The sequence below is a fragment of the Brachionichthys hirsutus genome, chromosome 13 (assembly GCF_040956055.1).
Source record: "Brachionichthys hirsutus isolate HB-005 chromosome 13, CSIRO-AGI_Bhir_v1, whole genome shotgun sequence".
Classification (NCBI taxonomy): Eukaryota; Metazoa; Chordata; class Actinopteri; order Lophiiformes; family Brachionichthyidae; genus Brachionichthys; species Brachionichthys hirsutus.
In genome coordinates this window covers 1,696,193-1,708,398 of record NC_090909.1, presented here as the reverse complement: position 1 = coordinate 1,708,398, position 12,206 = coordinate 1,696,193, and the positions used below count along the sequence as shown (strand labels likewise).

Here is a 12,206-nt window from a genome sequence, read left to right as displayed (position 1 = left end):
TAATATTCCCTCATCCGGAATCTGTTTCAGTTTTTGTTGATAATAATCACATCCCTATCGTTGATGCTTTTATCATCAATCATGTTAACGTGTGTCCGGCTTTCTAGCGAAGCCTTTCATGCATCGTTTGGGATTATTTGTCAAGCGCAGATTATTCACAAGCCTGTAATTGAATATAAAGGATTTCTGCGGCGCGTTTGAATTGTTGCAGCGGGAACTCGAGAGGAAGGAAGCCCGGTTTGATCGTGATGTAGAGGCGGGCGTATCGAACGCCTCCAGCAGCTCCAGGTTCTATCAGAACTGATGGATCTGTCATTAACAGGTGCGTCGGGGTGGGGGGGGGGGGGTGTTTGAGGGTGATCAGTGTGGGCTGCACGTATCCGGACGTTTCGCCCTCCCCCTCCAGCGAACACGCTAAAAAAGGCCAGAGAATATCATCACCGAGGGACGTAAAGGTTATGACATCTTAAAGTTACGACTCGCCCGCGTTAGTTTGTCCCCTTTTAATAATTATTCTACACTTTGATGTGTGGCCTCAAGGTGCACCTTGAGGCCTTTCCACCTGTCTGTCAGGTGTCACCGGCACGTCAGTGAGCCGGGGGAGGGGGGGTTGCTGGAGGAAGTGTGTGTGTGTCGCTCGTCGACAGCTGTCACCCTGCAAACGGTGCGCTCCACTGTGCACACACACACACACACACACACACGCACACGCACTGACTTTTACAACATCGCTGAAACCTGATGAGGTCCCAGCAGGCCTTGGTTGGAGGTGTCATTTGCACAAATCTCCTCAACTGTCGAGCTGGAGATTGAATGTCTATCCAGTGAATGAAGGGTCTGTCTGTCTGTCTGCCTGTCTGTCTGCCTGCCTGCCAATACGAAGCTGTTTAAATGAGGGATCTAACTGAATAACTAACGTCTTTCTTCCTCGGCCTCATCCTCAACACCCCGGCAGCACCTGTAGCTCGGGCCGACGTGCCCGCCGTGCCCGCCGTGCCTGCCGTGCCCAGCTGGCTTGTCTTGTTAACAAGACAATCAGCAACCGGAAGTCTTTCAAGCTTCCGAACGTCGCGTTCCGGTCTCCTGGAGAAGACAAAATTGATTTCAAATCAGATATTTAGTCCGATCCTGTTACGCGTTTCCCATCTGATGAATCCCTCTATTTCCACACAATCCCTGTTTGTTTGTTTGTTAGTTTCGCTCTAGTTTTATAATCACAGCATTTTCCCCTCCGCTTCTCCGTTCACATCTTCGTTTCCGTTCTTTTCTACCGTCCCGATCGATGTCATTCTCCTGTGGGCGGAGTCTGGCTCGGTGCCCACCTTATCCGTCATCTGTGCACGCATCCCTCAGGAGCGCTCGGGGGACGCCATGTCTTCCCGACAGCGCCTGTCTGCACACTTATAGTGCACTCAGGAGGCGCCGCTGCTCCTTCTGTCTTCCCTAAATGCTGATGATAACATTCGGTCCAGAAATATGGAACCGGTCTCATCCCAAATTGCTCTCCCTGGTGTGTCGGATAATGCCCGTCCGCTGTAAGAGTGCGTTTGATGCAACGCTGCCTGTTTTATGTGTAACTATAAATCACGCGGGTATAATTATATTTATGTGTGAAGCTCGGTTTGTACGCTCTGAGAAAAAAAGGCTCCACGTTGTACCTTTCATCACTGAAGCAGTGGATTTGAGGCTGGGCTCAATTCGCTTTACGTCAGTTACTGATTTTATTTGCATTAGGGAGGCGTTCCTTTTCCTTAAAGGACGTAGACGTAGATTGCTTTTTCATCGGCGAACTGAGCTCAGTCTGCTTCATCGACGTGCCAGTGACGCGACAAGGTCCGATGTCGTGTGTTTTTTTCTCCATGAGTGTATCTGAATAAATGATGTGTGTGTAATTGATGCCGTGTGCACAGCGCAATCCATGTGTCTTTATCTGTTATGCAAGCAATCAGCACTGCAAATGATCAACAATCAGATGTGATCGATACTAATCAGGCAAAAGCGAGCAGCGCAATCTGATCTGTATGTTCCCGTACTGCGAGGACTAACCGATTAAAAGATGAGTCAAATGGGAAGAAATCTAAATTCAAAATTCCTCGGCGGTGATTGGAGGAGACGAGAGCGGAGCTCTGTGATTGGAGGAAATGAAATCTTGTTATTGGAGGAGAGGACAGCAGCTCTGAATGGGAACAGGAAGTTCAGCCTGACCCCTGAACCCCCGACCCTGATTCTAACTGGGCCATAGAAAGCATCCGGTACCTACTGGCATAGTCCAGAACCGAGCGGGTCGACATTCCTGATATCAGAGCTCCATATTGTCACAATATGGTCTGCTAATACGACTTGACAGTTTATGTCGTCCACTTCTAAAAATAACACGAGGATTTGAGACCAAAGATTTTACCTGCAATGTTCCAAATACGGTACCTGAGACAAATCACCTCAGAGGGGTCGGGGGGGGCTGCCTTAACTCTAAAACGAGATAACGGTGGTTTAAGAAATTCTAATGCTATACTGTATATACTAATAACTAGCCCTCGATTGATAATTTGGTTATTAACACCCTCCTCCATCACACACAGCTGTGAACAAAAGAATTAATCCAAAAAGAAATTGAACTTCTGAGTCCGCCCCTCCGTCCCTCCTCCTCTCCCTAACCCAGGTTTTCTATTTGTCACTCTGATTTGATTGACAGCTGAGGACACATGTGGGGGCACTGTGAGGGGCGGCAGTGGGGTGGTGACCAGCCCCGGTTACCCCGGCAACTATGGTAACCAGGCCGACTGTACTTGGATCCTTTTGGCCGAACCGGGAGACACCATCTCTGTCATCTTTACAGACTTCCAGATGGAGGAGAAGTACGACTACCTGGAGGTGGAGGGATCCGAGCCCCCGACCATTTGGTGAGTCCCCGAGTTCATTGGTTGGTTTTCAGACTCGCGTCGCATCACATCTATGTAGGGGTCAGGCTTTTTTTTGGTTTTAAAGCAGTCATGATGGCGAACACAACTTCTCTAGAGTCTAGACACAGACGTCCTCGTCCTGAGCGGCGCCGTTGAGGGACAACAGAGCCCTGTCGTACTCCGCTCTGCGTTCGAGCTTTCAATCCATACTTTGGGAACGAGAAAGGACTCAGTTGACATTTCCAACCTGACATTTCTGCAACTCCTGAGTTTTAGGGACACTTTAACGGCACTCGGATTGCAGCTATTAAAAGTTAGAGCAGCTAATAAAAAGATAGCACCGGAGTAAGAACAGGTAGTAGAAGGACCGTATTTCATGTATATGTATGTTGTGAAGTTCTCTCATTCTTTAAATACTGCAAGTTTCCCATGAGAAAATGTGAAGTTTTGAAGTATAATGTTAGCATAAGTGTGTCCGTGTGGGCGTTTGCTACTTATTAAAATGTTTATCACTCCGGCTGCTGCTTATCAACTATTGATCAGGCAGACCCATCATGGTCCGGGAGATCAGCACATAAATGCGTGTGCATGTGGATCGATCGTGCAGCGCAGGACACTAGAGACAACGGCAGCTGGGTGCTGCTGATCAATAAGTCATAGCTTTTCATGCTAATTTGCTGTTGCTTTCCGCTGTTCTTATTTTATCACATGCACCTATTTAAATGTTCGACGATGCTCAAGCTAAAATAGAGATTTATTTGTATTTTTTCTGATTTTGTCACGCCGTGTATCAATAAAGCATTCAGCTCACACCCAAAAGTAAAAAAGTAAAAAGTAAGTGATTAAAGAGCACCGATAGAAGTTTTTGCTTAAAAAAAAAATGCATTTACAAACTCTTAGACAGAGCAGGATAACTGCCAGCCTTTTATCTTGGAGGAAGAGCACATTTCAGACCACGCCGCTGTGAAAAATCCCCCCCGAGAAATATTTACGACCAATATTTATTGCTGTGAGTTGTATTGTTGGCCTTTGGGGGCTCACGGGGGCCGGTCATGTGTGATTTAGTCTGACCGCTGCCTTGCTTGTGTAAAGCATTGTTATTTACTCACTGAATTAACTGGAGCTTCACACGGCGGCGCCGAGGCCCTTCCGCCGAAGCTTCCCATTGGACGGGTTCCGTCGCCGGGCCGACCTCCCGGTTGCGGGTTTGCTCGGAGATGACGGCGGTGACATTCAGAGGTGCAGCCGGCGGCAAAACGCGCCTCGATGCTGTTAATAAGTGAAGATTCTGCCGCAGTGACCTTAAAAAGGGTTGATTGTGATTAATTGTCGTCTGACGACGTAATAAGTCGGGGCGCTTCGAAGCGCGGCGAACGACAAACACGTTCACGATTCGTAAGCGTGCACGCTTAAAGATGACTTCCTGCATGTAGCGTCCGTCTTGGCGAGCATCTTCCTTCCAAAGAAGTACATTTCCCATTTCCCGCTGACCGGACATCTGAGCTCGCTGTAAATGACTTATTAAGCGGGTTCCACCTGGAAGAACACAAAGTTATCCGGGAGGGGGGACGGGGGGGGGTTAAAGTATCTCTTTCATCCGAGCTGACGGAGGACAAGTCACTGAAAGACTTTGGGATGGCGCAATCTTCAGAGGGGCGTTACGGAGGGCGAAACTCTTCTTCAAGGCCTCCGGCGGACGTGCAACAATTCACGTCAATCACAGCTGAAGGTGAAACTCCTGGCATAACATTAGCGAAGCCCCCCCCCCCCCCCCCCCCTCGTATATCTTCCATTCCCTAAATAATTCAGTCTTTTCTAGAAAACCAAACGACGCCGCTCGCTCCTGGGTGCTGAAAACATCCGAGTTTATGTCTTCACCCAGCATGTGGGTGGGAGCTGAAAGGAAAATAATCAACGAGTAAAATGTCGTTATGGACTCCTAAATGTTTGCTTTTCAGCTTCTCTGCTTTCATATTCCTGCAGATTAAATGTGCGGCATGCGTTGCCTTATAAAAGCTTTTCAATTTGCACGCCACCGCCGGGTCGCGGTAGCTCGTCGGAAGCCCCGCGGGGACCGGAAAGTTGGAAACGCACACCTTTGCGTTCCTCGCATCTCGAGAAGGAGCCGGTTGTAAATGAAATAAAGCAGATCCGTGTCTCCATATTCGCATGAACGCATTATGTAGCGATTTCAAAGGGACATTCTGAGGGCGAGCCCGAAGACGCGCTGCGATGGTCGGCCATTATCGCCGCTAGCCGTCAGCAGACGGCGCGTCTGGCTCGGCCGTGTCTGTTCAAACAACAAGGAGCCCATTGTCAGCCGGTTCGCTTTGGTGCGGCTCCAAGCCGTGTTTTGATGCACATGGAAAATCCGGGCCAGACAGAACAAGAGACAATGAAAACACCAGACTGGCGCTCTCTTCGGGAGTTCTTCGGGAAGTGATGCCAATGTTAGCTGCGCCTGTGTTTTTAGCTTTTAGCTCATCTGGGATTAGTTGGCTGTATTTTAATTGGTTTAAAACTCCTTTTGAAATAAAAGCTTACATAGAAAACCTATAATTAGCAGACAGCTGTTGTAGTATTAATAACCACATAATAAGTATAAGACTCACTTTAGTCATATTTTGAATGTAGTACTTTTACCTGCCATGAAGCATTTTTTGCAGTGTAATTCTACTACTTTTATTTAACCACCAGGTCTGACAACATCTAAATTTGACGTGCGTCTCTTAAACTCTGTTTCTGTGCCTCTCAACCTTGAGAATCGTCATTATTGCCATTTTGAAGCCTTCAAGCAGATTTTGATTCTTAGTCTTTGATTGTATTCCATCTGGCGACGACGCACTTCCACAATCACAATTCCAGAATATAAGAAACGGGACAGATACAATTATTCAGAAGGATTACCCGCCGTCTTATGAGACTCCCTGGGGACTTGACGCTATGTGAAAGACATCAAATGAGCACTTGATGCATTGTGATTAACACAGAGAGGAGATGGATGCTTGGTTTAAACACGAGAAAATCCTGGTTTCTCACTATCAGTTAACGTTCTCGGTCATGATAAGCCAGACATGGGCAAACCCAGGCCCGGGGGCCATATGCGGCCCGTTGGTCTTTTTAATCCGGCCCGCCGAACTTGTCCAAATAATATCATTAAATATAATTGTATTATAATTAAACCTCATTCATTTGACCTTTTCCCTGTAATGCTACCTGTAAAAGGCCGAATCCTTTAATGCAATAGCTTTCATGTGTCATTTATATTAGCTCACACAAATACTCCATCCATCTGTTCTTGGTCCGGCCCCTCTGTCAAATTTTAGAACCTATTGTGGCCCGCGAGTCAAAAAGTTTGCCCACCCCTGTGATAAGCCTTTACAGACTTGTAAATGTAAATGACCTCATTTATAGGGGGCAAACCTTCCATGCCAAGTGTTAATATATTAATACTATTTGTCAGCAAGGGGGGAAAAACATCAACTAATTGCTAAAAAATGCTAATTCAAAATGGCAATTAGCAGTGAAAGCTAATAGCTGATTTGCCACTATTGGGAGGCGCAGAAGAATTTTGCAATTTGTTATCAGTTCCTGCAGGGCTGCAAACAGCAAGCGCCGCACACGCAAACAGCAAACACGCGGCCACACCCGTGTTTACACGCAAAACGACACACACCCCGCACACGCTCCCGGCTCCCGCAGACACACGCTCGCAAAATGCAGAGTCACAAAGACTCTCCTCACCCGGGCGGCGTCTAATCGGTATGCAGAGAGGGATGCTCGCGCCTATGAGAGCAGCGCATTGCTGTGAGCCAAGTGCCTGTAATCCAAGCCCAACACTACATGCGCACACACACACACAATACAAGTTTTGCATTTTGGGTTTTTTGGAATCAGTCGTCCTTGAAACCAAGTTGAGCATGCGCAACAGAATTTACTGCCTCTGTCTGCGTCTCTCCATCTGTTTGTCCGTCCATACATGCATTCCTCCATCGATCTCTCTATCTGGATCCTTTCCTCCCCAACCTGAAAGGCTCTCCCGGCTACGACTCCTGCATGCATCACACTCACCAGGTGGGCCGACCGTCCTGCCATTCGCCGAATGAGAGTGACAGACTGGGCCGTTGGACGTCTGTCGTCTCCCAGCCCCCAGCTAGCTGAGGATTAGTTTTTCTAATAAGTCTTGTCGAGTCGGAATCTCTCAGTGCCTGGAATCCTTTCGCTTTAGGGCCGACGGTTTAGCACGGTTCGTACGTACGGTTTGACAACATGGTGTGAATGCAAACAGCGAGTTACCGTGCATGACAGCGTGCATGTCGTCCCTGCTTGCTCCGAGCCAAGGACGTCTTGAAACATCTGCTGCAGTTACAGTGTTATTGCATTCATCCTCCCACGGTTCCCTCCGAACCTTTTGACCCGACGCGACGTAGCGAAGCCCGCTATTAGCGCTAACACTCCATCATCACACCTGGTGCTGTGCACCAGCACTCAGGAAGATTAGAGTTACAGCAACACCTCACACATTCGGACCCCACTTAGCTCGTTTTACTACTGTCCGTGAATTCACTGAACCTCCACAGTGTGTGAGTTTAACCTTTTATTCTTATTGGCTTGCTGCTGTTCACGCTGCTTTCTGGGAATTCGTGGCATTTACCGGTCTATCGTCTGATTTATGTTTTGTTTTTGCTTGCTTTAACTTTCAAAAAAAACCACCTGGTGCTCAAAAAAAGAAAAAGTACTGTACAATTGGAACAATTCCAAGTTCGTCCCAGGAAAACAAGCCCAATTTGGCCAACGTCATCAATCAAAACGCATTCTCTCTCTGCAGCATTTCATTTGATTTGTTTTCGCACTTTGTTCGGCTTTGTGCTGCGTTCTCCATCTCTTTATGCAAATGTCCTGAAACATTAAATATTTGTGTGTGTGACTGAGTATTCTGAACACCTAAGCATTTTCCAGCTCTTCACGTCGGAGTAAGAGATGCAAAAAGAGTGTGTGTGTGATGTTGTGCTTACTGAGGGCTAATCAATGCCGCTGGCAGAGAGGATGCTGGGAAAGCCGCGCCATCGCCTCCTGAATCAGAAATGGAGCGTCGACCTTGAACAGAAGTTGGCATCCCTTCCCTGTTTGAAAACACACACACACAAATGCACGTCTCAGATTGCGTACAAGTTTATGAACGACACAAAAACCACACAAAAAGCAGAACAGCTGGCCCGGTTCAAGATCTCTGAATCAAACTATGCACCCCAGTTGTTTCCCGGTAATGACTGTGGCCCTGCTTGGAGAACCCCCCCGGCAGCCGGAACCTTTGCGAGCGGGATTTAATGGCACTCAGCGGACTTCCTGACCACTCGTGGCATTCGAGGGCTCTGCTTTGATGTATGACTCCATGTTTTGTTTGCAACTCCAGGTACATGCAGAGGCGGCCTTTTACTGGAGAACTGCAGGGGAACACAAGCTAGCGAATAAATGTGTCCCGTTTCTCTGCATTTCATTCAGAATAAAGTGGCACCTTGTGCTTTAACATCGTTGTTGTTGTAGCAGATGCAACCGCTATGAAATGCTAAAAACAACGATTCACGGAACGCTGCGGTTTTGCATTAGAAATAGCGATAGCAAGAATTCCAAATATAGCCAACAATAATATCGTTTCAAACATAACAAAGAGTGAGAACAAGGAAACTGTCCTGGTGCGTTGGATTAAATGACCGTTCGTGCAGAAGGTTCAAATGCACGGACGGCGTCTCACCACAAGTGATGACGATGATTTTTAGACAGACTTTGGTTGGAGAACATAAAATCCGTAACCGTCTTCCCGGTTCTCCGGCTGATTTAGCTGGATCAACGCTTTTAAACGGGATCATTTCCACTTTGCTGCTCCGATGATGTGTTGCCAGCGATGCTGCATCAGAATTAGAGTCGGTCTGTTTCAGAAAGGTGATGCCTCAAACGCACAGATATGGAGTCTTGCCAGTGTATTTATTTGGTTTCCTGGATATGAACTGCAAATCACTTCAACCACTTATTCCAGAGTCGGAACGGGCTCCAGAGAATCCGTTACGGCACCCATCATAGGCAAAATGAGTTGCGCTGATGGCTGTGGAGCAACGCCATAATGCTGACTGCTTTCCTCTGGATCTATGTCCAACATTGGGGTTTCAAGTTTGTGCCAGCAACCCTCTCGCTGTCTCAGGGGACATACATTTTTAAATCCAATTTCTGGTGCCCAGTCCCAATAATAACCAACACCTCTGATAGCCTTTGAGGCAAATGACCAAATCCTTGTGGGAACCCGCAATCGTATATCAGGGAGCCATTGCAGAGGAGGAGAGGAGGAGAGGAGGAGGAGGAGAAGGAGTGTCATGGTGTTTTAAAGAGGCGGTGTCAGGTCATGCAGAAGAAGACAAGAAGAGCCAAAGAGACAGCAAACAAGACAGGAATGGGTAGACAAGGGGAGCAGAAAGGGCAATTTGGGTTGACGCGAGGAGCCGGGAGAGAAGAAGAAGCGATAAGAGGTAAGAAGGTGAAGGTGGGGAGGAGACAAGGGCAGGGACGCAGGATTAGGGATAAGGGGAAGAGAGATGAGAGTTGACAGGAGAAGAGAGGTGGAAAGAGGACTAAAAGGAATGGAGGGGGGGGCACAGGAAGAGAACGCCATCAGGGGTGAGGCAAGAAGGAACCGAGGACGGTCGGAAACTTCATAAAGAAACTATCTGCCGGTCGCCAAATATGGCGATGAGATTAAAACAGTTTAATCCAGCGTGTCTTTAGCTCAGTTCATATAGAGGGATTAAAGCATGGAAGAACAACAGCAGAATAGAGCAGTCGCTCAGAGATGAAAGCGCCGTACGAAGACAACGATGTCCATCCGATCGTCCACATTGTCCGGGATCCGGCCAAAACTGCAGCTCCGTTACGCCACAGCTGCTAGAAAAGGCAAAAAGCCACTTTCTTGTTGCCTAAAAGCAAAGGGGCGCACAACAATGTCTTGTAATAAGACGGGAATATCAAGTTAAATCCCTTTCTGCCGCGCAAGTAAACATCTTAATGAAATTAGTCGTGGAATCAAAACGAGATTCAGAATTAGATTAGCGTACGATAATTAGGTTATCGGGTTTACGCAAACAAAATCATGTTGTACACGCAGGATAAAAAAAACACACAAACAAAATAAGTCACTTCCACTCTTGAGGCATCTTCAACTTTTGAACTTAATCCCACGGCGCGATGACATCACCGTTATCCCAAGCATCCAGTCTTTTTGTTTTTTTGGGCTGGTCACTGTGGCCGGGTAGGGAACATTGATATTTCCTATCTCCACAGCGAATAACCTTTCTAGATGGCGGATGGGACGCCAAACGGGATGGTTCAAGCCCAGACACGGATCACCACTGGAGCACGGCGTGCGGTTTTGGCGAGGCCACAGCAGATCATTGTAACTTTCTAAATACACGTTTGCTCCTGCGACAATCCTCGCATGAGATAAATAAATAGCAGGATAAAATTTTGTTTTTCCTTTACAACAACATATTTCTCCCATAAATAACGTCTCATACGTATGAAGGTGATAAAAGACGCCGATGTTTTATCGCCAGCTATTATCGAGCGATAAAGCATTAGATCAAAAACAAAATGTGTTTGGTTGAGATTTGTTTTATTCTGCAGTTAAAGTGCTTTCGGCTCCTGGAAGTGTTTTTCTCGTGTTCGTTTTAATGCTTGCAGAGCTTTGCAGCCGCTGCTTAGAGGCATCCGGATGATATTCGCCTGTTTCTCCCCCAGAATCCGAAGATGTAGCCAAAAGTATGCGGACACACAAATGTCTAGTCATTCCGGATCCTCTGATTTTTCTTTTTCCTTTCCTTGACACAACTTTACTCCCCTGGCTTCAGGCTCCCTAAAGCCCATTAGGAATCTGGATGTGAGGATTTGTTCCCATTAAGCTTGAAGAGCAATAGTCATGTCGGACGACGACGCTGAGAGATTAGGCCTGCCGAACCCGAGGCGTTACAAGTTCACCCAAAATGTGTTGGATGTCGCCGAGGTCTGGGAGCAAACCTGACGCTGTTGCATAAAAAAACAAAACGCATGGCCTCATTCCGAGCTGTGGGACGTCGTGCAATGAAAGCCGGCCGCAGAAGCCTAGGAGTGATTTTATCATTTTAAAGTTCCCACAGGTGACGCCGAGAGTAGCTCCGTTTCTAAATGATCAACATCAGGGTTTCTTTTTTTTTGTTGCTGCACAGCCACCCACTCATGTTTTGCTGCAGCCCTCAGCTGTCCGTGACAACTAGCCAGATTTAAAACCGCCATGCTACAAGGAGGCGGGCGAGGAAGAGGAGGAGGAGGAGAGAAATTTAGCAGAGCTAAAAGGAGGGGAGGCAGCGACGGAGCAGGGTCCTGTCGTGAACACTGATCACTTTGCCCACTTGAGATTGATGGAGTGACGCAGCTCGCTAGATGCTGCAAGCGCTAACATATAGCCTATGTAGACACACACACACACACAGAGAGGACAACTCTGTATACTGATTGATGATGGCTCCACCTAGTGTGTGCGTGTGTGTGTGTGTGCGCACACAGATTTTCAGGTGTATATGTGAGGCAGCTCCCTCTTGTCTTAATTAGGGGAAGCTATTAAGATAGATCGCCTGATTACTTAGCATTCCCCCACTGTCTCATGAACCGCCAAACACACACACACATACGCACGCACGCACACACACACACACACACACACACACACACACACACAATAGTTTGTCATGTTGGGTACCGCACGTGTCGCCAGGCAGGGACCTATTTTGAATATCATAGCTGCGGTAATCTCTCTCCGTCTCCGAAATGTCAAGCTGTCTATTTTGTCGTTGTTGTTTTCCACGGTAAACATCGCAACACAACTCAAGGTCTAACATTCTTTAGAAATAAATCGTAACGATGAAAGGTGCCATTTATTCGCTCGCAAGGCGACATGGCGACGTTCTCTTAAAGCAAAGCCGTCTCCTGATGCAACAGAAGTCGCCGTGTAAACAACAGGGTAAACAGGATGTTTACCGTTTTCACCACTTTAGGGACGAGTGCGATGGCGAGTGCCAGGGAATTTGAAGTCGAGTGTGTGTGAGAGGCGCTTTCATCAGCAGCTTATTTTTTATTTTACAGACAATACAGTATTTAAATGAAAAATAAAACATCTCCTGCAGATTTATTGACCCCCCCCCCCTCCCAAAAATCTAATTTTGAGGCGTGAGCTGGCATTAATCTGACAATTCCACTTCCTGTTTCAGCTTTTAATGTTTGTTTGATTCA

The 12,206-nt window shown here is 47.2% G+C and overlaps 1 protein-coding gene across 1 annotated transcript in view; it reads left to right on the top strand.

The window, feature by feature from the left end:
* Positions 1–12,206, top strand: part of LOC137903138 (CUB and sushi domain-containing protein 3-like) — a 180,189-nt gene that overhangs the window by 91,160 nt on the left and 76,823 nt on the right. Inside the window, 1 exon segment of the mRNA XM_068747273.1 lies at positions 2,693–2,900. Within this exon segment, the coding sequence (XP_068603374.1) occupies positions 2,693–2,900 (208 nt within the window).